We start from the raw sequence: 24,369 nt of genomic DNA, 5'->3' as shown, positions 1-24,369 counted from the left end.
AAGAAAGAAGAAAAAGAAAAAGAAAAACCTTGAATGATTTTACACAATCTCTGAGTTCACATGAAGGAAAGAAAGTACCAGAAGAATGGACCTGACTCCTGAGACAGCGAGTTTGGCTTACCCCTCAAATCTAAAACTACCTTTCTCTCACCTTGACTGAATGATTTTTGCTAAAATAAATTTTGTTATATTGTCCCAAATGTTACCAAAGACCTGAGTTAAAAAGCACATCTTTAAAAACTGTTATTTAATCATCAGGGTGAATCATCTTACTTTTCTCCTACTACCTAGCTGAGACAGTTTTGCTAAGAGAATAAGAATTCCGATTAGGGGGAGGGGGGAAGGCAGGTAGTTTTGGAGCATGGAGCATTTTGAGAGATATAAAAAGTCTGGGTAAGATGATAAACTGGCAGGTAGAAGAGGGAAGGAAAAGAAGACTGGAACTAACTTTTACTGAGAATTTACTCTGTGCCAGGTACCATGTTAGGAACTTATGCATTATCATCCCTATTTTACAGTAGAAACCCATACTTAGATTAAATCATTCTTCCAAAGGTCATACAGCTAGTAAAAGTGCAGATCTCAGATGTGAACCAAAGACTGTTTAACCACAAAACTCTAAAAGAGGTTAAGTACCAAAACAAATAGGACCAGCCCCTGACTGAGATAAGGAAGAAAAAATTCCCTTCTGACTAGTTTCTTAATTGGTCCAAAGGACCTATGAGCCAGACTACATATCCCAGTTATGTTACAGATCAAATAAATTTTTATAATTTGTGAGCATAAACAGATTCAGAATTACAGATAAATGTTTTCAAGTCCCAAATATTTTTGTCCCAAAATTTCAAAAATACTCCTACTCTCAGTTTAGAAATTGGTTTAATTTAACCCAAACACAAATGATTTGTGGATCATGAGCTATACCAGATTATCTGTTTCAGTTTTCATAACCATATTTACTCAGCTTGAATATGCAACTATTTGATTAATGATATCTTATACAGCACTTATTAGTGCCAGACCCATGGAGTTTAATATTTTCTGTTCCTGTCCCTACTTAATTCACAGTCTAGAAGGAGACATGGTTTCATAAAAATATCTACAAAAATGTGATAAATGCTATTAGGCATGTATAAAGTGTTATGAGAAAACAAAAAGAAAATTTAGGGTATGGTACTACTAATATCTGACTCTCATTCACAGACACACACCTCCAGTATGCTGGCTTTGCGTAAGAAGGGGTAGCAGGGAGCGGGATATGAACATAAATATGTATTTTCTTATACTTTCAAAAGGAAATGCTGGAAGGACAGGCCAGAAACTAATTAAAATGATTGCTAATTAGGAGTGGGGCGGGAGGATGGGTTGGAGGGGACAGAATGAAAGCGAGGCTTCTCTGAGTAAACCTTTTCTTTTAAAAAATAATTTTTGACTTTTGTGACATGTTTTACATATTTACAAAATAAATCAACAAAGAAAAAACCAACTCCTGTCCTTCCACCCATGCCATTAAAACAAACCAAATTCAACAACACAGTAACAAACCAGAAGTTTCTTAGGGGGGATACCTTCTGCAGTGTTCTTTAAGACCTGAATTCCCAAGTCTTGGTAGTAGAGGTCATAAGAGGTCATAAGAGGCACACTATCTAAATGTGTCCAGTGTAAACAAACCTTTCCCTACAGAACTTAAGAGAGATTACTCGTGAAGTGGTGGAATTTTACAGCACACAAGGACAGCCACTGCTTTGGTTTATAGCTTTATTCAATTCTACATATCTTTGTTGTCTTTTTAATCCTCCCCAAATCATAAGTTTTTATTCCATTACTTCAGAGAGCAGGATAAGTGAAATAAGTCTTATCTAGATATATCCTTATAAGCTTTTGTAATACAAAGAAGAAAAAGAAGATCCCAAAAGGCCCTGCTAGTGTAAGGATGTGATTCCCTCCCTAGCTCTGGAAAATACCTGTCTATATCTTAACAATTCTCTTCCTTTTATTTTTTAGATGACTTAAAATTTTTTAGATAAAATTCAAATAACAAAATTCACCACTTTAACAATTTTGAAGTGGACACATTCAGTGGCTTTTAGTATACGCACAGGCTGTGCAACAATCACCACTATCTAATTCCAGAACACGTTCATCACCCCCAAAAAGAAACCCTGTACCCCTTAAGCAGTCACTCCCTTTTATTTTGTAAGTCTCTTTTCCTGAGGTTCTTAATAATACAACTTTGGACCTCCCAGATTATTCTTTTACAGTTTTAAACTTTTTCTTCCTGTTTTTATTTTTTTGCTCTGTATTCTGGGAGACCTTTTTTCTCTAACTATTTAAAAAAAATTTATTGAAGTATAGTTGATTTACAATGTTGTGTTAATTTCTTCTGTAGAGCAAAGTGACTCAGTTATACATATTTATATGTTCTTTTTCATATTCTTTTCCATTATGGTCTGTCAGGATATTGAACATAGTTCCCTGTGCTATAGAGTAGGACCATGTTTATCCATCCTATATATAATAGTTTGCCTCTGCTAATCCCAAACTCCCATTCCGTCCCTCCCCTACCCCTCCTCCCCCTTGGCAACCACAACTCTGTTCTCTATATCTGTAGGTGTGTTTTTGTTTCATAGATATGTTGATTTGTATCGTATTTTAGATTCCACATATAAGTGATATCATATGGTATTTGTCTTTCTGGGAGACTTTCTTTTTTTAAAAATAAATTTATTTATTTATTTACTTATGGCTGCGTTGGGTCTTTGTTGCTGCAGGCGGGCTTTCTCTAATTGCATTGAGCAGGGGCTACTCTTCATTGCAGTGTGCGGGCTTCTTATTGTGGTGGCTTCTCTTGTTGTGGAGCATGGGCTCTAGGTGCACGGGCTTCAGTAGTTGTGGCTCATGGGTTCAGTAGTTGTGGCTTGCGGGCTCTAGAGTGCAGGCTCAGTAGTTGTGGCGCAAGGGCTTAGTTGCTCCGCGGACTGTGGGATCTTCCTGGACCAGGTCTCGAACCTGGGTCCCCTGCATTGGCAGGTGAATTCTTAACCACTGTGCCATCAGGGAAGTCTGGGACTTTCTTGATTATATTTTCTAGTCCTTTTATTGAAAACAACTTTAAAAATTTTAGTAATGTTTCAATTTCAAAGAGCTTTTTCTGTATCTTTCTTTTTCAAAACATTTTACTGTTTTATTATTCTGGGTATATTAATAAGATAATTGAAAACATTTTCTTCTGTTTCTTAAGTCACCTCTCTTTCCTGTAGGACAAATTTTTGTTAGTTTTTTTTTTTTTTTTAATTTCTTTCATGCTGCTGGTTTTTCCCATCTGAAAGATCCTTGGTTGTCCGTTCATTTAGGGTAGTAGGATAGGGAAACTGTCCTTTGCAAAAGGGAAATGCTAGAAGGATAATTCATAACTATTTAAAATGGTTACTAATAAGGCGTGTAGAGCAGGGAAGACTAAGACAAGTGTATTACTTTAGTGTGAGTATGTGGGGAACCAAACTATAAGGCTGCAGAACCCTGAATTCTAGTATGAAAAAGAATTATTTTGGAGCATCAACATTCACACTAAACGCCTCAGCTTTCTCCAAACATTTGATTCAATTTCCTTCTGGAAGAACTCTGTGGTGTTTACATGGGGGAAAATGCGGACCACCTGAGTGGAGGTGGTGGTGGGAGGAAGGTAGGGACACAGTGGACCACTGGGAGCAGTCTCTCATTTGCAGTCATTCAATTAGTCTTGTTTTCAGCACTTCTCACTTCTGCCATCTCTGTCCCTGAGTCTTCTTTGGAGTTCTGTTGGGCTGGTCAAGTTTCTACCCTAGTGTTCTCCAGGCTGCTGCTTCTTGGCTTGTTTCTTTCTTCAACCCACTCCCATCTACTTTCCAACTTTCAGAAATTTCTGGAAATGTCTTGTTTATTGGTGACTCAACCATTTGCTTCTCTGTGTTGATTTGGTACTTTTTATTTCAATGCCCTCTCAAATGCTGACGTCTAGTCCACCATCTTGAAGTAGTACTTTTAAGGAAAGGGAAAAATTTGACTTTCTATAGAAATGTACAGAAATACAATAGGACCAGTCAGTTCTATTTTCTTTCATCTTTTCATAGTGCTTGTTATCTATGACTATCTAGATAAACACTAAGTACTTCTCTGATATTTAATAGAATTTTCATGATTATGGGTTCTTAACTTATCATTTGTAGAACTTTCTATGTTCTGGTATTGCATGTTTCTGAGGGAGAATTCCACTGTTTTCATTAGAATTCCAAGGGGTCTATAACCTAAAATGAATGCACTCTCTCAAACAGTGTTAGAGGGTAAAAATTCCCATTCCATGAGGCTATGTTTGAGTTTTGATCTTAAATTGCAGGTGTTTATTAAATCACACGAAAAAATTAAAGTTTAAGAATAATTTTGAAGTTTTTTAAAAACCCCAAGGCAATCAGTAAACAAAATGGATGTATAATGTGTCAGCTAGAAGTGGGAGTTTTTGTAGGAACACATCCAAATGCATTATGTGTTATTCAGTTGCTTAACAAATAACAGAAAGACCTCACTCAGGGCTTTACTGCTCTTGTACAGCAGCTGAGGGTGCTAAGAAATGGGGATGCCAGATAATTTCCCAAACTTATGACCTGGATAGCTACTTGGAATACAGCCATCCAGGTAAAATGTCAAGTTTTACACTAGAAGACCCAGCTACTAAATTATAGGAGACCTAGATGTTGAGTTAAGATTAGGCGAAAAAGTAACAAAGAAGGGGAGGAACTGATTGAAATATTAGCAGGAGTGTCAGTGTCTCCACAAAATAAAACTACAAGACGTTAATTCTGGTTCTTTAAGACAGGTTTCGCTGAAGCTGCCTAAATCAATTTTTGGGTTCTAAGCAAACCCCAGAAATTGGTCATATGGCACTTCATATACTAATTCAGGTAATTGTTTTATATGTATTTTAACAATAAGTAAAAATTAAAAAACCCACTAACATGGCATGAAGAGCTGTGTGGATAACAATGTATGATTTTCACCTCTCTTAATTAAATATTAATATTTGTTCAAAATAGGAAAATATAAATATGTGTGCATTGTTAAAGAAAAAACATTCAATGACACTTATTAAAACATGGTAAAGAAGACTTTAATAAAGGTGGGGGGAAGCTGTCAAGATTGGTATAGGGAAGCCTTGTTGAAAACAGGCCAGGGTGATGAGACATCACCTGGGAATAACCCATCAAATATTGAGAATGGAGGTTCTGTTAAATTGGTTTGGCAAGGTTCTTCCTAAAACTAGATTTTACAAGGAAGTACAGAGATGGGCTTGGGAGACAGCTCAGGAGACTGACAAAGGTTTGGTCAAGCAAAGAATCTTTGTTAGCATTTACAGTTAATGGCCACAATGAAGGTCAGCCATACAGTATGTTATACATATTATAGTAGTGCCTAAAACCTGGGCTATAAGTCGCTTTGGTTGGAATACCTTAAGTGAAAGAAGAGCTAATGCTCATTGATGAATTAAATCCATGTGGTTTTGCTTGGTTCGATAAACTGAAGGTAAACTTTTTTTCTGTTAACACCTTCAGGACACAGGGAACAACATTTGAAGATTAATGATTACCATATAATTTTTTTTTTTTGGCCGCGCTATGCGGCATGTGGGATGTGAGATCTTAGTTCCCTGACCAGGGATCGAACCCATGACTCCTGCAATGGAAGTGTGGAGTCTTAACTGCTGGATCGCCAGGGAAGTCCCTGATTACCATATAATTTTATATGCGTAAACTATTTAGCTGACTGAACTGAATGTACCCTGGAAGATATATATCTGAATGAATCTTATATGTCTATTTTCATTTGCTTTGTTCAAACAGACTATCACCAGAAAGATTTCAGTTAATCAAAGGTTATAGCTCATTGTGGTTTTACTATAAAATTTTATAAACCAAAGAAACGCCCAATTACCTACCTAAGCGATGAAATCCAAAGGTGAATCTTTTGGTTGGTGATTTTGAAGATAGCCACAAAGCAAGCAGGGTCAGTATGATGGCACTTAGGTCAGTTAACATATGAAGTGCATCTGTCATGATTGCTAGGCTATTTGCCATGTATCCACCTTAGAGTAAGGGTGACAGGAAAGAAGGAATAAGTTAATTAAAATAATAAACATAAGCAATCAAACCAAAAATATGCAGCATCCTACAAAACATGAACTTCTAACTAAAGTTAACTAAATACTTATCCTATTGCAATTAAGGTATCCTGAAATTTTATGCAAAACATTAACTATGCATATATTGTTTTCTGGTGAAGATGTCCATTTCCAGGAACGGATTCTCTGAGGAGTAAATGACCTTAAAAAAGTTAAGAGCCACTAAATGGGGGCTGACACAAAGAGAAGTTTTGTGTTTTAGCAATGCAGCTTTTACTCAACCTACTAATTCTACTATTAGACAGTGAAATGAATAACTGCCATATCTAAATATTACAATAAAGCTGAATAAAAGGTAGGTATTCACTTGTTTGGGAGGGTTTGAACATAAACTGAGGAAATTCACAAAATGTTCATTAGTTCAAAACAAAAGATAAAAATTAACTGATTCTCTTAGATATAAACAGCAATGTCTCCTAATAGAGGGATAAAAGATGGTATTTAGAATACAATTTTTTTTGTATTAGTTTTCCAGTATTATGTATTATTATACATAATAATGTGTATATTTCATATATGTGGGTGTGTATGTGTGTATATGTATATTTATATTTATGTATTTTATATGTGTATGTATATGTGTATATATACCTAATAATATATATATAATACGTGTACATATATACATATATATGTATTTATTTATGACCATTATGGCCAACCAATTTTCCTAGCACCATAGAATAAGTTTTTATAATACAATACAGGGTATTCAAACTTTTATGTATATCAGAATCACTTGGAAGTTTTGTTAAACTATAGACTTCTTGACCCCACTCCCAGAACTTCTAATTCAGTAGGTCTAGATGGGGCCTGACAGTTTACATTTCTAACATGTTCCCAGGTGATGTTGATGCTTCTGGTCTTGGAACCACACTGAGAATTACTGTTATAATGTATAGCAGAACTTCATGATCAGGATGTTGTGACACATAAGTGTGCTGAGCTGTTGATTCCCCTATTCCTGGGATGGGTATGCAGAGCCAAGAGCAGCAGGAGAACTGGGGCTGGTGATCTTGTAGTCACATCCATTTACTCCAGTGTGCTCTATAGAAATATCATTTTTTATGTATTCCCTTACGTGAAAAAGCTGGAATCACTGACAGAAAATTCAGCTTGGTGGTTAATAACATGGGGCTTTGAAATCTCAAGAGACTGAGCAAGTTACTTACCATTTTTGAGCTTCAGTTTACTCATCTATAAAATAAGGATAATACCCTAAAGCCACACTGTGCAATAAAACTGAGATGATGGAAATGTTCTATCTGCGCTGGCCAGTGGAGCAGCCACTAGTCACAGGTGGCTCTTGAGAATTTGAAATACGGCTAGTGCAACTAAGGAATTGAATTTACTTAATTTTTGTTAACCTGAAGAGCCACATGTGATGAACACCAGCAAAAACAGCAGAGTAAGGACCTATGAAAATCATCTCCTCCATAAAAGTCGAAAGGACATGGGCAAAAACTGTCCAAATCAGCATTCTGAAAACTATGGAAATTAAACAAAGACTGATACAGGTAGCATTTATTCAAGGAAAAAGGCTGAATCTTGGTAAGAAGCTCACTAGCTCTGTGGCATTTTAACTTGCCTTATACCCAATCTCCCCCTCTTCAGTTCTATGGTAGCCTTGAAAACTAACAAGCAGCAACCACAGTGAAAACCTCAGTCTGGCAGCCACTGCAAGGAATAGGATGGCGTTAGAGCTCCTTAAAAGCTCCATTGCCAGGAAATTGTCATTATTTGACCTGTCTGGTGGTTCCCTGGGAGACTATACTTGCAAGGCTCTTTTTATTTGACTTGACTTGGAGCTTGGCCTTGGTGCAAACCCCAGTCAGTGTTTGTCAAAAACAATCAGAGGCAATTGTTTAATAACACAGCAGCTGCCTGAAGCAATAATAAGTGTGTATCCGTGTTCTGAAATTTTACAATGATGTACCTGGTGTGGGATTATTTTCATCCAATTTGGGCTTTTATTGACTCTTTTTTAAAAAATTTATTTTATTTATTTTTTGGCTGCGTTGGGTCTTCATTGCTGCGCACGGGCTTTCTCTAGTTGCAGAGAGTGGGGGCTACGCTTCGTTGCAGTGCACAGGCTTCTCATTGTGGTGGCTTCTCTTGATGCAGAGCACAGGCTCTAGGTGTGCGGGCTTCAGTTGTTGTGGCGCAGGGGCTCAGTAGTTGTGGCTTGTGGGCTCTAGAGCACAGGCTCAACAGTTGTGGCGCCCGGGCTTAGTTGCTCTGCGGCATGTGGGATCTTCCCAGACTAGGGCTCGAACCTGTGTGCCTGGCATTGGCAGGTAGATTCTTAACCACTGCACCACCAGGGAAGCCCTATTGACTCTTTCTATCTGGAATTGTATACCCTTCAGTTCTGGGGAAATTTCTTTTTCTTTTTTTTTTTTAGAAAGGATTCTCCTTTTTTTTAAAAAAAATTTTATTTATTTATTTGGTTGCACCAGGTCTTAGTTGCAGCAGGCGGACTCCTTAGTTGCGGCATGTGGGCTTCTTAGTTGTGGCATGCGAACTCTTAGTTGCGGCATGCACGTGGGATCTATTTCCCTGACCAGGGATCAAACCTGGGCCCCTGCATTGGGAGCATGGAGTCTTAACCACTGCACCACCAGGGAAGTCCCTGGGGAAATTTCTTTTATTTATTTATTTATTTATTTATTTATTTATTTTTATTTTTGGCTGTGTTGGGTCTTCGTTTCTGTGCGAGGGCTTTCTCTAGTTGCGGCGAGTGGGGGCCACTCTTCATCGCGGTGCGCAGGCCTGTCACTATTGCGGCCTCTCTTGTTGCGGAGCACAGGCTCCAGATGAGCAGGCTCAGTAATTGTGGCGCACGGGCTTAGTTGCTCCGCGGCATGTGGGATCTTCCCAGACCACAGCTCGAACCCGTGTCCCCTGCATTGGCAGGCAGATTCTCAACCACTGCACCACCAGGGAAGCCCCGGGAAATTTCTTAAACTATGTTGTTGATAACTTCTTTCCTTCCGCTTTCTCTATTCCCCAGACTCTTATTATTTGGAATTTGAACTAATATACTAATTTTCTTGCCTTTTTTTCTCCTATTATCTTCTCTTTTTGCTATATTCTGTGAGAGATGACCTTAATTCACCTTCTAATTTGTTTGGAGTTAAAATTTTTTTTAAATGTTTGTATTATTCAAAAGCTCTTTTTTCTACTCTTAATTTCTTTTAAAAAGTAGCCTATTCTTGTTTCACGGATTCATGATCTTATTTTATCTCTATGGATACTTATTGTATTATTATACTATTATATCTGACTGGCTCTTAAATAGGTTTTAATGAACTTTCCTTATTTTAGCCTTCCTCTTTACCCACACTTATAGGGGTACCTGGTACAACCAATTCTGGGCCTGCTTAGGATTCTCTAGTGTACTTCTCAATTGTAGTCCTTCGGGTCAGCAGTATCAGCATCTCCTGGGAACTTGTTAGAAAATTCTCAGGCCCTACCCTACCCCAGACCTACGTAATTAGAAACTCTGTTCCAGCAATTTGTGTTTTAATAAGTTATCTAGGTGTTTCTGATGCATTAGTGTAAACTAGATTGGTTCTTGGCTTTCCCCACTGCTTGTTTAGGAGTTGGCTTTCTTGGGTCAAGTCAGTTACCTCTTTTACCTGATTCCTTTCTAGTTTGTGTTGCTAGAGTCTCCTCTCCAGTTTTCCCCATCTGTGTGGAGATATATATATATATAGATATATATATATTCGTGGATATATATTTACATGTATATGTATATATATGTGTGTGTGTGTATTTTTTAAATCCTTTTATTGTAGTTTAAGAGAGTACAACTAGATGCATGAGTTCATTTGCCATCTTTACCTGGAAGTCTATTTGCATTCATTCTTTAAGCTTTTTCATTCCCAATAAAATGCAGCTGTTAAAGCAATCAATAACTGTTACTAAATCCAAAGGATATTTTAGTTCTCATCTTATCAGGCCTCTCAGCAGCTTTAACTTACTTATTTCCATTTTGAAATACTCTTTTCTTCAGTTCTGGGATACCCATTTGCCTTCTGCCTGACTTATAAAGTTGTAGTTCCTCAAAACTGGGGCTCTCTAGATAATTTTTTCTATCGCTATGGCATTACATACTGTTTCTCTCTCTGCCTTGACCTCCCTTCTGAATGACAGACTTATATATAACATCTCACTAGATATCTTTATTTGTCTATTTCACATACATATGATACTTAACATGCCTAAAACAACCCTTGAGCCTATGCTTAAATCCTGCTCTGTATTTTCTCCCTGGTTCATAACTGACATACATTTCCATACGCTCAGCTGCTTAGGTAAGAAATTTCAGAATCATTCCTGATACTGCTCTCCCATCAACTCTCACATTCAAACCATTAGCCATTTTGCCATTGTTACCTCTAGAATGTTTCTCAATCAGTACATTTTTCTCCATCCACTCTAGTTCAAGCCATAATCATTTTTTGTCTGGACCTCTGCAAAAGTATACTTGCTTCCACTCTTGTACCCTCCAATCCACTCTCCATATAAGAGTCAGAGTAATCTTTTAAAAAGATAAATCCCATCATGTCAATCTCCACTCCAAAGCAGTCACTGGCTCCCCATTGTACTTAGAATTAAAGACTAAACTCATTTAATATGGTCTATCATGACCTCCCTGGTCTGGTCCCCCTGTCTCTTTCCCTCTTACTACATTCTGGCCAAACTGGTCTTTTTAGATCCTCTTAAAGAATTGAAGGTTTTAGGAGTTTTGAACTTGCTGTTCTCTTTGGTCAAAAAAATCTTCCTCCATTCCCTTTGCTCAAGTAACTCCTAATATTCTTTTTTGGTTTAACTGTATGTGGCTCATACATAAACCATGTCCTGCTGGTTACTATGTCTTATAGTATCTTGTTCTTTTTCTTCATAGTACTTAAGACCATTTGAATTTTAAATTTACTTGTGTGTTTAATACCTGTGTCCTCCACTACAGGAAGATATGATGTCCTCCAAACATTAGATTGTTTTAGATAGTAGGGAGCATAAGTTTTGTTCTCCATTGTATATAGTAAGTACTCAAAAAATACTTGCTGAATGAAAGAACTGACTTTGCCTGAGGTCTCAGAGCAAATCCAAGATTCAAAATCAAGTTTCCCCTTTCAGATCTTTAAAATACTTCATTTTAAAAATTACTCCATACTTCCTACATAAGATGCTTTATTTCTAAGTGCTTTTGACACACTTTAATAAATGCTCTACTGTATACAATTTAATTCTATGTAACATTCTGAATAATATTGTTAATGTCTATTCTAAGTACTAGCATCTCTACAGTGTTTAACAAAAGATTTTCATATTTGAAAATAAAGTTAGTATTTGAAAGGAAATACTTATTGTAACTTTCACAAAACATCATTTACCAAGTAAGAGATTTAAGTAATGGTAAGTCAGGACAATTATATCTTAGTAATTTTTATAGGTGTAAACTCTAATTTTAAGGGGGAAATTGAGATTAATATGATTTTAACTTCAAATATTAAATATTAACTTCAAGAATCACTAAGTCTGAATGACTCAATATTCTAACTGTGAATTTGGGCAAGTCATTGACTCTTTTTTTAAATAAATTTATTTATTTATTTATTTATGGCTGCATTGGGTCTTCGTTGCTGCACGCGGGCTTTCTCTAGTTGTGGCGAGCGGGCTTCTCATTGCGGTGGCTTCTCTTGTTGCGAGCACGGGCTCTAGGCGCACGGCCTTTAGGCGCATGGGCTTCAGCAGTTGTGGCTCACGGGCTCTAGAGCTCAGGCTCAGTAGTTGTGGCGCACGGGCTTAGCTGCTCTGCAGCATGTGGGATCTTCCCAGACTGGGGCTTGAACCCATGTTCCCTGCATTGGCAGGCGGATTCCCAACCACTGAGCCACCAGGGAAGCCCCAAGTCATTGACTCTTAATCTGCTGACCATGCCTTATCTGATCTCAGCTTCACTTCTGTCTTTAATTTCTTCATAGCTTAAACATTTATAATTCTCTAACAGCAATTATTAATTAATTAAACAAAATTTTATCGAGTGTTTACTCTGTGCTAGTCATTGTGCTAGGTGCTGGTAATTCAGCTTATATTTCAGTGGACACTGATATTAAACAAGTGAATATACAAACAAGATAATCTCAGGTGCTGAGGGCTTTTAAAGTTGGGGAAGGAACAGGGGAGAAAAGAGGCTGACTTTAGGCAGTTGGAAAGGTCTCTAAGAGGTATCTTATGAGATGAACATGAATGACAAGAAGGCAGCCAAGAGAAGATTTGGGAAAAGGCAGTCCATACAAAGCAGTGCTTTTCAAATTGCAGGCCGTGACCCATTTGTAGACCATGAAATCAATTAAGTGGGCTGGGACCATAATTGAAAAAACAGTAGAACACATCACATGAAGTAAAATTTTTGTTTTAGTTATTCATATATTTACACAAATGTATATGTGTGTGTACATACATACATACGTATGCATGCATGCCTACACGGGTCACAATGTTAAGTGTATTTCTTACTATAGCGAAGTCAAAAAAGTTTGAAAGCCAGAGGCAGAGAAACCACTCAGTCTGATGGTCTTATGGGCAGGAAAAGAGCTTTGTGAGTCATAGGGAGAAAGAAGGCCAGCATGGCTTAAGTGAGCACTGGCGAGAAGTGGTATGAAAAGAGGTAGGAAATGTATATAATTTTCCTGCACATAACCTCCAGCCAGCATCTTAAATCTGGACTGCCACCTTTGTTCTTGTCATGGTTCATCATTAAGAGAACAGAGGAGGGAATTCCCTGGTGGTCCAGTGGTTAGGACTCTGCATTTTCACTGCTGAGGGGCTGGGTTCAGTCACTGATCCGGGAACTAGGATCCCAGAAGCCACGTGGTGTGGCCAAAAAAAAAAAAAGAGAACACAGGAGAATAATCTCCCTGCTTTAATGTCACTTTATCAATTGTCACTAAAAGAAGTTAGCAGTTACACTAATGTGACTCTGAAATTAATATCTAAACTGAGCATGTATTTTATAATAAGATTGCATTACTTGAATAATTAAAAAATAAAATCAAGTTCTATAAAACCCAGGGGAGCCTTCTGGCCTTCAGAGCCTCCTTATAATGAAAAATGGTGAGGTTAGTTAGCATTATTTAGCTTTGCAAATTTCTTGAATATAAATACAAAAGGAAATAGTAAGAGACCACTTAATTCAAATGTAGAGGGAAAAAAATCAAGACTACGGGACTGTAGATGTAGCTCTTCAATTACCCACTTAAGTGTCCTCATAATTTATTAATATTTAACCTCTGGGCCCTCCGATCTCTTAAAAAAGAAAAAGGTGGTTCAGTAAGGTCCCTTCATACTGTAAAATTTTATGATTCTAAATAATTTTAGAATCATTTACTATTTTAAACACCGCAAAAATTAACCTGGTGTTTTATCAGATTTTTTTTTTTAAAGAGGAAGTTACATGACATATAATGAAGATAATGTCCTTAACTTTACAGTAGATGACACAGTGTTTGGAGAATTAGAAGAAAAGGTCAGAGTTATCTTTGGAAGTTTGTTGTACCTAGGTTGATCTGCACTTTGGAACCGTGAGGACCTTTTCACATCACCAGATCAGTATATTGATAAATAACAAGCTTCCTAAAAAGAAAGTTTAAACGCCAAGTTATGTGTAACTACAGCTTGACAAAGACTCTCCAGGCAAGGTAAATGGAAAGTGAGTTGGCAACACAACTCACCTACAAGTTCTCCAATCATGAAAAGCAAGTAAAGAACAGCAGCAATGGTCAATCTGGTTTTCACCTTTCTCTGCTTCAGCAACTCTCTCTGTTTGCTGCAGCTGTCACAGGGGTCCACCTTCAAACTCAGCTGACTGTTGGTCAAAGGTAAGTCCTGGTCCAGCAAGGAATCATCGTCGGCCTGGAGGGCCGGGTGCGCCCCGTTAACAGGCCTTTCCGGGGTTTCAGAACCATCGTCGGCCACCACAACTCGAAGTTTGTTAAACCGAGAAAGCCCCTCATCCCCCACCTCGTCCGAGAAGTCAAAGGCGCTGGTGTCATTTAAAAACAGCGGCGCATCATCCTTCCTCAGCAGAGATTTGAGGCGCTTCCACACGCCGGATCCGGCCATGGCAGAGGCTGAGCGGCCGCGGCGCCGAACGACTCGGTGCAGGCGGACAGCCGGCGGCTCCTACTTCACCCGAGTGCCAGTTCCCGATGGCACTGCCGCGCGTCCCTCCCCATCCTGTAGAAAACGAAACTCAGTATAAATTAAAGGCGCCCCAACAAAGCCCACAAGTTCCGAAGCCCGGGGCGGCGGGGGAGCCGGGGATCCGAAAGGGGGGAGCGCTCTACCTGGGGCGCCGCCGCGGTGCCGCCGCTCATCTCCCCGCCCCCGGCCGGCTCGGCGGGGCAGGCACGCACAGCTCGGCCCGGGGCTGCGGGGCAGCGGGGCCGTCCTCGCGCCTGCGGCGCCCACAGCTCCAGGCCGGCTCCCCGGGTCTGACAGGTTCGGTGTCGGGAGCCCGCGGCCGCCGCCCCTCCCCGCCTTGCGCGAGGCCGCGCGCGTGCGCCGGAGCAGCCGCGGGCGAGGCGCGCGAGGGAGGGGTCGGCACGAGGACACGCAGGCCCTGCGCGCTGGGCTGGGGCGCCTGCGAGGGATGGGACAGGGGCGCCCCTCGTCCCGCTCCTGGATGCGGATCCCGCGGGCGCGCCTCTGCCCGGGGGACACTCACAGGCGAAGCCCCTGTCTCCCGCGCGGCCCTTCCACTTTCCGAGGCTGCGAGGCATGAGCGGATGGAGCTGGAGTCCGCGGGCTAAGTGGGTAGATTCGAGTGGTCCCGCCCACCCGGGGCTGGGCGTTGCTGCCGGGAGTTCGCTCCACCGAAGGAGGGCCTAGAGAATCCTGGGCTGGGATTTGGGTTTCGGATGCTCGGCAGAAAACGAATTTAGCGTTTTCTTTTAAGTGGGTTGCTGAGCCGCTTTTGTCTCCTCGAATCGCTGCCTCTCTGGCAAATTGGCAGAATTTGCTGCACAGTCAGGTCAGCTTGGAGAGGGCAAGGCTTGTGGTCGTCAGCAGTTCTGTGTCCTGCGTTATATTACTGTTTTTTTCAGCAAATGTGTGTTGTCCTCTGTGTGCTCACCGCCAGGTTCCTTTCGCTTCCAAGGTATTTACAGTATGGACTAAACCCCAGCACAGAAAATCTAGTAGAGGTATCTGTACTGGCCGTTGGTTTTGTTTAACAACAAGATTTAAAAAGAATTAAGTTTTTAGTAGTAGCTTCTAATTTAGATCTACATTTTAAGGACAAAATGAAGTGACTGTAAGCCCCCCCTCCCGCTTCTCCGGCGATTCCCTGGATGGGTCTTAGGGGATTCGGAGGCCTTAAAATTATGTGCAAAATTTTGTGGGTATATGTATTTCCTTGAGTAAGTCCCTTACCTTTCATCATATTCTCAAATGGGCACTCAAGATTTAAAACAACAACAACACTGTTAGAAGAACTCATAGATCAAGCCTCTAGCTTCTACTTGGAGTTGAATTACTGTGCAAACTCCCATTTATCCAATGTTTATAAATGTATTTTGACAGCAGTCTACATGAATTACCAAATTTCAAGTTACAAAAAATACAATAGAAAGTCATATGAAACATCATTTTCCTCTGAAGATCCGGATGATACTTTAGAATCTTGCATGTCTCTGGTGCAAGAGCAGCAACTGTTTTTGGAATCCAGGGCAATCCATCACTTTTGAATGCCCACAATATTCCTGGAGAGCTGCAGCCATGGGGGTCAGGTCTAGGGAACTGGGGGTCAGAGATCAATAACCAGGGGACCCAGGTCATTATCGACAGAAGGGAGAAAGTTTCCTGAATGTTGCTTTCTTAATTCCAAATATCTTAATCCACCCAGATTGGGAGTAGTTTATTTGTTGTTTTTACTTTTAGTTTGTTATATTGCCTGAAATTCTACTAATGAGAGATACAAATGAATAGAGCAAGTATTTCAGGAATGTGATCACTCTTTAGTATACATTTTGCAAATGAGATTCCATTTAAGGAATGGGGATGGATGTTTTTAAAGCAAGATGAGGCAAGAGCATGGATTTTGGGGGGTATTTACAGTAAACTCTGCAGCTCTGCACCCCGGTTTATTTTTACTATTTTGTGTACTGAGTACCTAGAGAGAGTAATGGGGGGACAACAAAAACTATAGGGTATTTTAAGGTATGTCCACAAATCCTGTGATATGCTTCCCATCAATAGGTAGAGCTTAATTCCCCTTCCCATTGAGTGTGGGCTGCTCTTAATGTATAACTTGTGGCTCATTATGAACAGAATATGGGTGAAGTGACAGTGTGTGACTTACAAGACTAGGTCATAAAAGGCATTGCAGCTACCTTCTTGTTCTCACTCTTGGTTCACTGGTACCTAGGGAAGCCAGAGCTATCATGTCATGAGGAACTCAAGCAGCCCTGTGGAAAGGCTCACATGATGAGGAACTGAGGCCTCCTGCCAACAGCCATATGAGTGAGCCATATTGGAAGTGAATCCTGCAGCCCCAGTAAAGCCTTCAGGTGACTGTAGCTTGGGTGATGCTGACTGAAACCTCATGAGAGATCCTGATTAGAATCACCCAGATAATCCACTCTCAGATGACCCACAGAGACTCTGAGATGATAAATGTTTATTGTTTTAATATGGTAAGTTTTGGAGTAGTTCGTTACACAACAATAGATGACTAATATAGTCTATGTCAACTTTCCTCTGTACCAGGATAGATACCTTTCTTAGTCTTTTATCACATGGGCTCTTGTTCCTAGGCCTGCCTTGGGCTAGTGGCATGGTTTCTATCATTGAACTTTAAAATGGGCTAAATAAATAGACTTCTGTGAATAGTCTTGGAATGTAACCACCATTTTCAACCTTATGTCTATGTATTCAGAGTTTATAACAGTAGACAAACCAACTTTTGAAACACAACCGATTTATAAGCTGAGTACTGCCTGAAATTCTGCTAGCTCTTGTTCAGTATGCCATTCTTTTATAAGAGACTTAATACTTCTTTTTAGTATGAAGAGCTTTTCTGCATGGGCAAATGGAAAAAGTTGTCAAAGATTTAGGCTATCTCTTAACCAGGTAACCCATAATACACAGATTGTTTAGGTAATAACAGAGGCCTGTCATTTTAACTTCAGGACGCATATCTTGGGGCAGTTAACTGGAATAGATGCAAAATACCCTATGTCAAAACCTGTTTTCTGGCCCAGATATCTCTTAGAACAAATGACAGTGCTAAAAATAATACTACAGCTAACATTTACTTAAGGCTTGTTTATGTGCCAGGCACTATGCAGGGGACCTGATTTATCTGAGCTCATTTAATCCTTACAACATCACTATGAAGAAGGTATTGATTCAAAGCATGGGTCTTGGAGTCAGACTGCTTGTGTTAGAATCCTGGCTTTACATCTTAGAGTCGTATAATTTCTGGCAAACTATTTAACCTCTTTGTGCTTCAATTTTCATACCTATGAAGTGGGGATGATAATGGTACCTGCTTCACAGGGCCATGATGAGGGTTAATGGATGTAAAGCATGTAAAACTTAGCATACCTAGTTCCTAGCACATAGTAAGTGCTCAATCAATGCCAGCTATTACTATTTTTTTAAGTAGGTGGAGACATGGAACCTCAGGGAGATTAAGTAACTTGGCCACAGTCGTGAAGCTAGCAAACAGAGCAGGAACTCAGTTCCCGATCAGTTTGGTTTCAGAGCTCAAGCTCTTAACCATCACTCTACACTGTCCCTCTCGGTTTCTTTCTGCATAAAAATGGAATGATCTGCAAAAAAGCATCTAGACTTCTTGCGGTATGTCAGGAGAGATCCCTGTTTCATATATGAAAGATTTGCCAGCACCTGGAGACCTCTGCATTGTCCGGTGAAATCCCTCTTGGGAATGGAGGGAAAAAAAGTGGAAAAGTTTTTTTAAAACTGAAATGTGGAAAAGGTGCTTCATCTACTTAGTTGACAGGTTCAAATGCTGTATATTCCGCATCATGAGAACTCCTTTCTCCATTGGAATATGTGGCGATAGGAGGTTCCCATAGGATGATTTTGGAATGTGTTCCCTTATCTTTTTCAGGAGGGGATGAAAGCTGTTGGGTGGGCATGAACGAGGGTTAGTGATGTGATACACCACTACGGTGAACGTAATCATTTCTTCTTTCTGTGGGTTACTCTAGTAACAGAGAGGCTGGAGATTCAGTTTAACCCCTCCTCCAGGGAAGAAGAAGAAATACCAGAAATAGATTGCCTGAGGACAGGCAGTTGCCTTCTTGGACGGGGAGGAGATAAAGGAGATCTCTGGGCCTGGAGACCATCTACCCTGTCACCAACCTGTGAGCCAAAACCTACACTTAGTTAAGTTCATTGTTTTCATATCTTTGTTTTTGTCTTTGCTTAGTGTTTAAATTAAACATTCCCATGGATTTCTCTAACCACGTCTGGCTGAAATGAGAGGGAATAATGAGGTCCCAGCTGGGACGGTAATTTGAGAACTAAGCACACCAGTCTTGGAATCTGGAGGTGGCGGCTGGGCTGAGGGAGCTTGAAGGTGAGGGTGGAACTTGTAGAGCCTGGTTCAGCTTCTAATTTTGTCATTCATTCACTATGATCTCTAGCAGTGTACTATTGCTGAGCTTATTTTCTTGTGTGTTAACAGTGGAAAATAATATTTGTCCTACCTATTTCATAGGGACACTGTAAGAATCCAATGAGATTTTGTATGTGAAAGCGTCCCCTTACCTACTTCACTAGTGAGAACTATTAAAGACCATGCCATCTGAACCAAATTGCAAAGCAGGGATACAGACAAATGCTGGTCCTCAAATATCTTCCACTTGTGCCTGTCCCTTCTGAGGACTGCTACACTCCATCCTTGGTTTATTAATAACATGTTTTGACTCACTTAGACCTCTAGGTCACCACCACATACGTTTCACTGTTAAAATTCCTTTATTTCTATCCTAGGCTCTGTTTGTGTCCATAGCACCTAACGTCGTGCTCAGAGCAGGAACCCTGTAAATACACGTGGATTAATAGATGAAAATATTCTGGTTATAGAGAGCTCATCCATGACTTTAAATTCCCCTCTAACAAACATTTCTGTTTCTTTAAGCTGGTGTGTAAAGTCATTTGTAAGAGATTCTTATTGGTGAGGTCAATGTGTCTCATAATGATTAGAGATTATTGATACACTAGTAGTCAGTTTGTGTTTATACTAGACTTATTTCAAAGAACATTATAACATTTATGAATTAAGCTGGGACAGAGAAGCAACTGCAGACAAAGTGACTCTTTTGTGGCCTCTGACAACTGGTGGCTTTAAACAATGAAGGCCATTGTATAAGAACTCCCTCCCGGGGTTATTGTGAGGATTAATTAGATTAAAATCTACAAAATGCTTTGACTTTTTCCCAGAATTCTTTTATAAATAAAGATGGCTTTAATTTTTTTAAAAGTATCTTTATATTGGTCCTCCTAGAATCAAATGAAACAAGTTCACCTACTGTTTAACCCTCTGTATTCCCTGAAGCAAAAAGCCAGACTAAGCCAACCTAAATTACCTTTAATGGTTTTAAGCGGGCTACCAGTGCACACATGACTGAGCAGAATTTAGTACCCTAATCACAAAGATCCTTGGTGTATGATTTACATGACACAATAATGCCTTGTAATCACTATGCTACATGGTCATTAGATATAAGTTACTGCAATTATTACAGCTGTTTTATACTGAGCAACAAAGTTTTACTCTCCTCTTTGTTATTTATATTTTAATAACTCACATTCTGCTCATTTACAAATAGGGTTTGAGGCAGCCTTCCCTTTAGTAGTTCCTCCCTATCTTCAAACATTGCAAATGTTGAAAATTTTCCCTGATACCAGGTACTGTTCCATCCTCATTATTTACACAGACACACATACAGACACCAGATAAAAGACAGGAGTCCTAGATCCAATTCTCCAACAGTTGAGGTTCCTTGGGGACCCCTTTTCTTCAGTTTCTTGGTCTCCTTTGTCCCCAGTGACCCAGCCGGCCCATGCAGTCCCTTCCCCTGACCCAGAAGGAGCCACTCTGCACATTCTGGTTGACGGGCTTGAGGCAGCAGACTCTCTGCAGCAGGCCCACATGAGGTCTGGGGTACAGTAGGACAAGAGGCCTGATGGGGGACTTCCCTGGCGGTCCAGTGGTTAAAACTCCGAGCTCCCAATGCAGGGGGCACGTGTTCCATCCCTGGTCGGGGAACTAAGATCCCACGTGCCACATGGCGTGGCCAAAAAAAAAAAAAAAAAAGGCCCGTTGAGTAGACCACCCCAAAATGCGCCTCAATGGCATATTATTTATTTTGAATTAAATTTATGGCCAACAGAAGAAGGGACACTCTGAATCTTCTGTCTTCCTGAAAGCAGAAAATAAATCTCTCACATGAAAGGTGCACTCCCTGCGTCTGGAGATAGGACACCTTGATCGCCAAAGATAGGGAATTTGGGCTGAGAAGACTATATAAACAAATCTTACTGCTTCTTTAGCTTAGTACCCTAAGCCCAAACTCTGTTTTGATTCTTCACTAATTGGGCACCCAGAACCTAAGTTTCTTTGTCCTGTCAATTCCTTACAAATTTGTTTGTCTAAAAAGTATAAAAGCTGCCTGCTTTGGCTACTTCTTAGGTCTCATTTCTATGGGTCCTCCATGGGCATGAATTAAAATTTGTTTCTTTTTCTCCGTTAATTTTATTATTAATCCAACCACACGAATTCAAGAGGGATAGAGAGGGAAATTTCCCCCTCCCCAATAGACCCATTGTAAATGGGGAACCCATCTGACAGGTGCCCAACTGTCCTGATTTGCTTGGGACAGAGGGGATTCCCAGGGCATGGGACTTTCGGTTTACTGGGATGAGTTTACCTCGCAGCGAGAACAGATTCCGGAACCCTGAATATTTAGATTCCTGAATGCTGGCTGTGTCTTTGCTGGGCCGGGAGAGTATCTTACTTGAGAAAGACACCTTATTCCTTTTGGGCCCGCAGCACACTGGGCTGGGTGTTCTCAGGGAACTCTGTGGATGTGACTCCTGTTACATTGAAATGGAAGAGATCAGAGGTGTCCAAGAGGGAGGCCAGCCACACCAGGTAGCGCCCCCAGTGACCCCGTTAGAGCCTCCAAGGTCCCAGGTCAGCTCGGTAAGCTTTGCAGCTGTGGAAACTACCCCTGAGGATTAGGCTGAAGAAATCGGTGTACGCCCTACTGCCCAGAGAGACTGAGGAAATTCCTGTGTGGCTGATAACTTAATTATCCTGAAGGATACACCTCTCCTGATGCCCCCTTCACAGGACCAGTGATATGAGAAATCAAGTTACCTTAGAGCTAGAGCAAAGGTGACAGGGAGTTTTATGTGATACTATTTCCAGGCCTCTTGGGCTCTCCTGGCCTCTTAAATGCTCCTGTTTTCCCGCTGGGGTGTTCTTCCTCATCCTCGGCGGCTGGCTAACTCCTGTTCAGCCTTCAAACCCTGTAGGTTCTGCCCAGTTTCCTACTTCTTTCCCTCCTTTCTCCTCTCTCTCCCTCCTCTCCCTCCCTCCCTCCTTCTCTTCTTCCTTTTCTTCTTTCCTCTTATTCAATAAATACTATTTGAATGCTTATCATATGCCAGTAATTAAACTATAAAGTTGAACAAGACAAAGTCTAGCTGATAACCCATCCCACAATAGTCCTGTATACACACCACACATTCTAAATCTTTATCACTAATTTTTCCCGAGATTACATGCAGACTGTTGATATCTATATCTATATATAACAGTTAAGTGAAAGTGCAAAATAATATAGCCTTTCTTCTCAGTTGAATTTTAGTTTAGTTTTACTGAAATCACTCCCCGGGCCCCCATCCAGGGAAGTCGTCAGATAACCAACTCCATACACTGTATACTGATTCTTATAGTCTGGGGCAGGAAATTCACACAATATTACTCTGGCTGCCTTCAGTCCTTGCCACTGTGCTTAGTTCTGAGTTGTGACCTCACAGCTCAGAGCCCTGTCTTCATTTTATAAATAGTTTGGGTATTTTTATCCCAAAGTACATTACTTTGCACTTGTTCCTGCTAAAGATCATTTGTCAGTTGTCTGAACACATGCTCAGATTTATAGGCTTTTCTGACTAGACCAAGGACTGGCAAACTTATTCTGTAAAGGGCCAGATAATAAATGATTTTAGCTTTGCAGCAATACCCCAGTGTCGGTGGCACAGCTCTGCCGCTGTGTCGTGAAAGCAGCCATGGAGGATAGTAAACGAATGAGCAGGGCTGTGTTCCCATAAAACTTTATTTACGGACACCGAAATGTGAATTTCATATGATTTTCATGTGTCACAAAGTATTAGTCTTCTTTTGATTTTTCCCAACCATTTAAAAACCATTCTTAGCTTGTGGGCTGCACAGAAATAGATGCTGGCTGGATTTGGCTCTTGGACTGTAGTTTGCTGACCCTGATCTAGACCCCTCGCTAGTTAGAAGTGTTGTTAGGGGTTTTACTGCATACTCCCTCCACCTGATCACACACACATATCAGTGAGCCCCTTCCTAACACATGTGCTGGAGGATTCAGGCTGTTTACTTGTGTCCATCAATCCCTGCTTCCCAACATTCTATTAAGGCAGCCTAACTGTCCTCATATAGGTGGGGTGCAGCTGGGGTCCCAGAGCCCACCAGAGTGCTCTGCTTATGGCTGCCCAAGCCTCCCAGTGACTCCTGTGAAAATGCATTGAACTTTTCAGAATGGAAATCTGTGTCTCCACCGTCGTCTCACCCCCAGCTGAGTCACTCTATAAATGGAAGCCGCACTGAACTTGCGTTGTTTGAGGCTTTGACCACAGCCCTTGTAAGTGCAGGTGCCTAATTTGGAATGCTGCGCCACTCCTTTTCCTAATCAATTCTAGGTGAACTCTGGGGCCACTCTCCCCCATGGAATACGTGGCACCCCAGGTCTAGAGGAGTCCATCTGTTACATGAGCTAATGCCTCATTTTGTACTTTATTTTCATTAGTGGTGTTATTCGACTAAGAGCTGCCTCTGAGTCCCTTGTTAGACTCTGCTCTATGAGAGGGGGGCTGTCTGTCTTTGCTCACCACTGTATCTCCTGCACCTGGCCCTCTGCCTGGCACGTAGTAGGTGTTCAACAAGCATTTGTTGAACAGAGGCGCCAGAACCCCAGTAGACCTCAGCCTATTGGCTGGGGCATTGTTGTCTATGACAGCCCCCGCCCCCCCCCCTCACCAGCAGAGCGAATTGGCATGAATTACAAGATCTCTTTGAGCCTGTTTCCTCCTCTGTAAAATGGAGGTAATAACTATTATCATCGGGTTGTGGTGACTTAAAGAGATAATGTGCCTGGCACATGGCTTGCCCCAGTCATGGTGAGATTAATGTTAGTCCCCTTCCCTGCTTCCTCTCATGGATGTCAACTCCATGGTTGCCTGACGCCTAACTACCTCTTGCCCAGATTCCTCAAGCGCACAGGACTCCACCTTCCTGAAGAGGCGTTTCCTCTGAGAAGTCCAGAATTAGAAATGTGGCTACCACACCCTTCACACATCTGCTGCCTTTCCAGGAGCTTTCACTTGGACCCTCGAGTTCCCTCCCCCTACTGGAATCAACAGGCCCCCCCCCATTGTTTTTGCTGCTGAGCTAGTTCCTTATTGCCTCACAAAACATTCCAATCTCATGCGACTTTTATTTCAGCCTCTCTGGAAACCTGTCAAAGGTTTTCTTAAGGTCTCAAAGTGGATGATATTATGCAATTCCCTTTTATCACATGCTATTTACTCCTCAAAAATTAACTAAATTTGTCAAGTTTTACCCTTCTTGCCATTCTTCTCTGAAGTTAATTTTAAGTGTTTAGCCTGCCTATTTCACAAGGAAACCATAACTTCCCAGGTTCCCTCCAAGATTTCTTAATGATAATAATTTTTTTTTTTTTGGTCGTGCCGCGTGGCATGCGGGATCTTAGTTGCCCCGACCAGAGGTCAAATTCACTCCCCCTGCATTGGAATCATGGAGTCTTAACCACTGGACCACCAGGGAAGTCCCAATGATA

The 24,369-nt window shown here is 40.8% G+C and overlaps 2 protein-coding genes across 3 annotated transcripts in view; one reads left to right on the top strand and one right to left on the bottom strand.

Moving 5' to 3' along the window:
- SLC30A4 (solute carrier family 30 member 4) overlaps positions 1-15,200 on the bottom strand; it is a 30,247-nt gene extending 15,047 nt beyond the window's left edge. The window contains exons 1-3 of one of the 2 annotated variants that reach the window (XM_007169709.2): positions 14,949-15,200; positions 13,954-14,458; positions 5,966-6,112 (exon numbers count right to left, since the gene is read on the bottom strand). In XM_007169709.2, the coding sequence (XP_007169771.1) occupies positions 5,966-6,112; positions 13,954-14,344 (538 nt within the window). In that variant the 5' untranslated portion in view covers positions 14,345-14,458; positions 14,949-15,200. Of the gene's footprint in view, positions 1-5,965; positions 6,113-13,953; positions 14,459-14,568; positions 14,828-14,948 lie in introns of those variants that run through there. The other variant, XM_007169708.2, reaches the window with a different exon arrangement.
- BLOC1S6 (biogenesis of lysosomal organelles complex 1 subunit 6) overlaps positions 14,889-24,369 on the top strand; it is a 54,492-nt gene continuing 45,011 nt past the window's right edge. Inside the window, exons 1-3 of the mRNA XM_007169705.2 lie at positions 14,889-15,033; positions 16,650-16,917; positions 18,460-18,615. The gene's annotated coding sequence lies outside the window, so the exon portion shown is untranslated. The remainder of the gene's footprint in view (positions 15,034-16,649; positions 16,918-18,459; positions 18,616-24,369) is intronic.

The sequence above is a fragment of the Balaenoptera acutorostrata genome, chromosome 3 (assembly GCF_949987535.1).
Source record: "Balaenoptera acutorostrata chromosome 3, mBalAcu1.1, whole genome shotgun sequence".
Classification (NCBI taxonomy): domain Eukaryota; kingdom Metazoa; phylum Chordata; class Mammalia; order Artiodactyla; family Balaenopteridae; genus Balaenoptera; species Balaenoptera acutorostrata.
The sequence above is the reverse complement of the archived record's forward strand: the minus strand, read 5'-3'. Positions and strand labels throughout refer to the sequence as shown.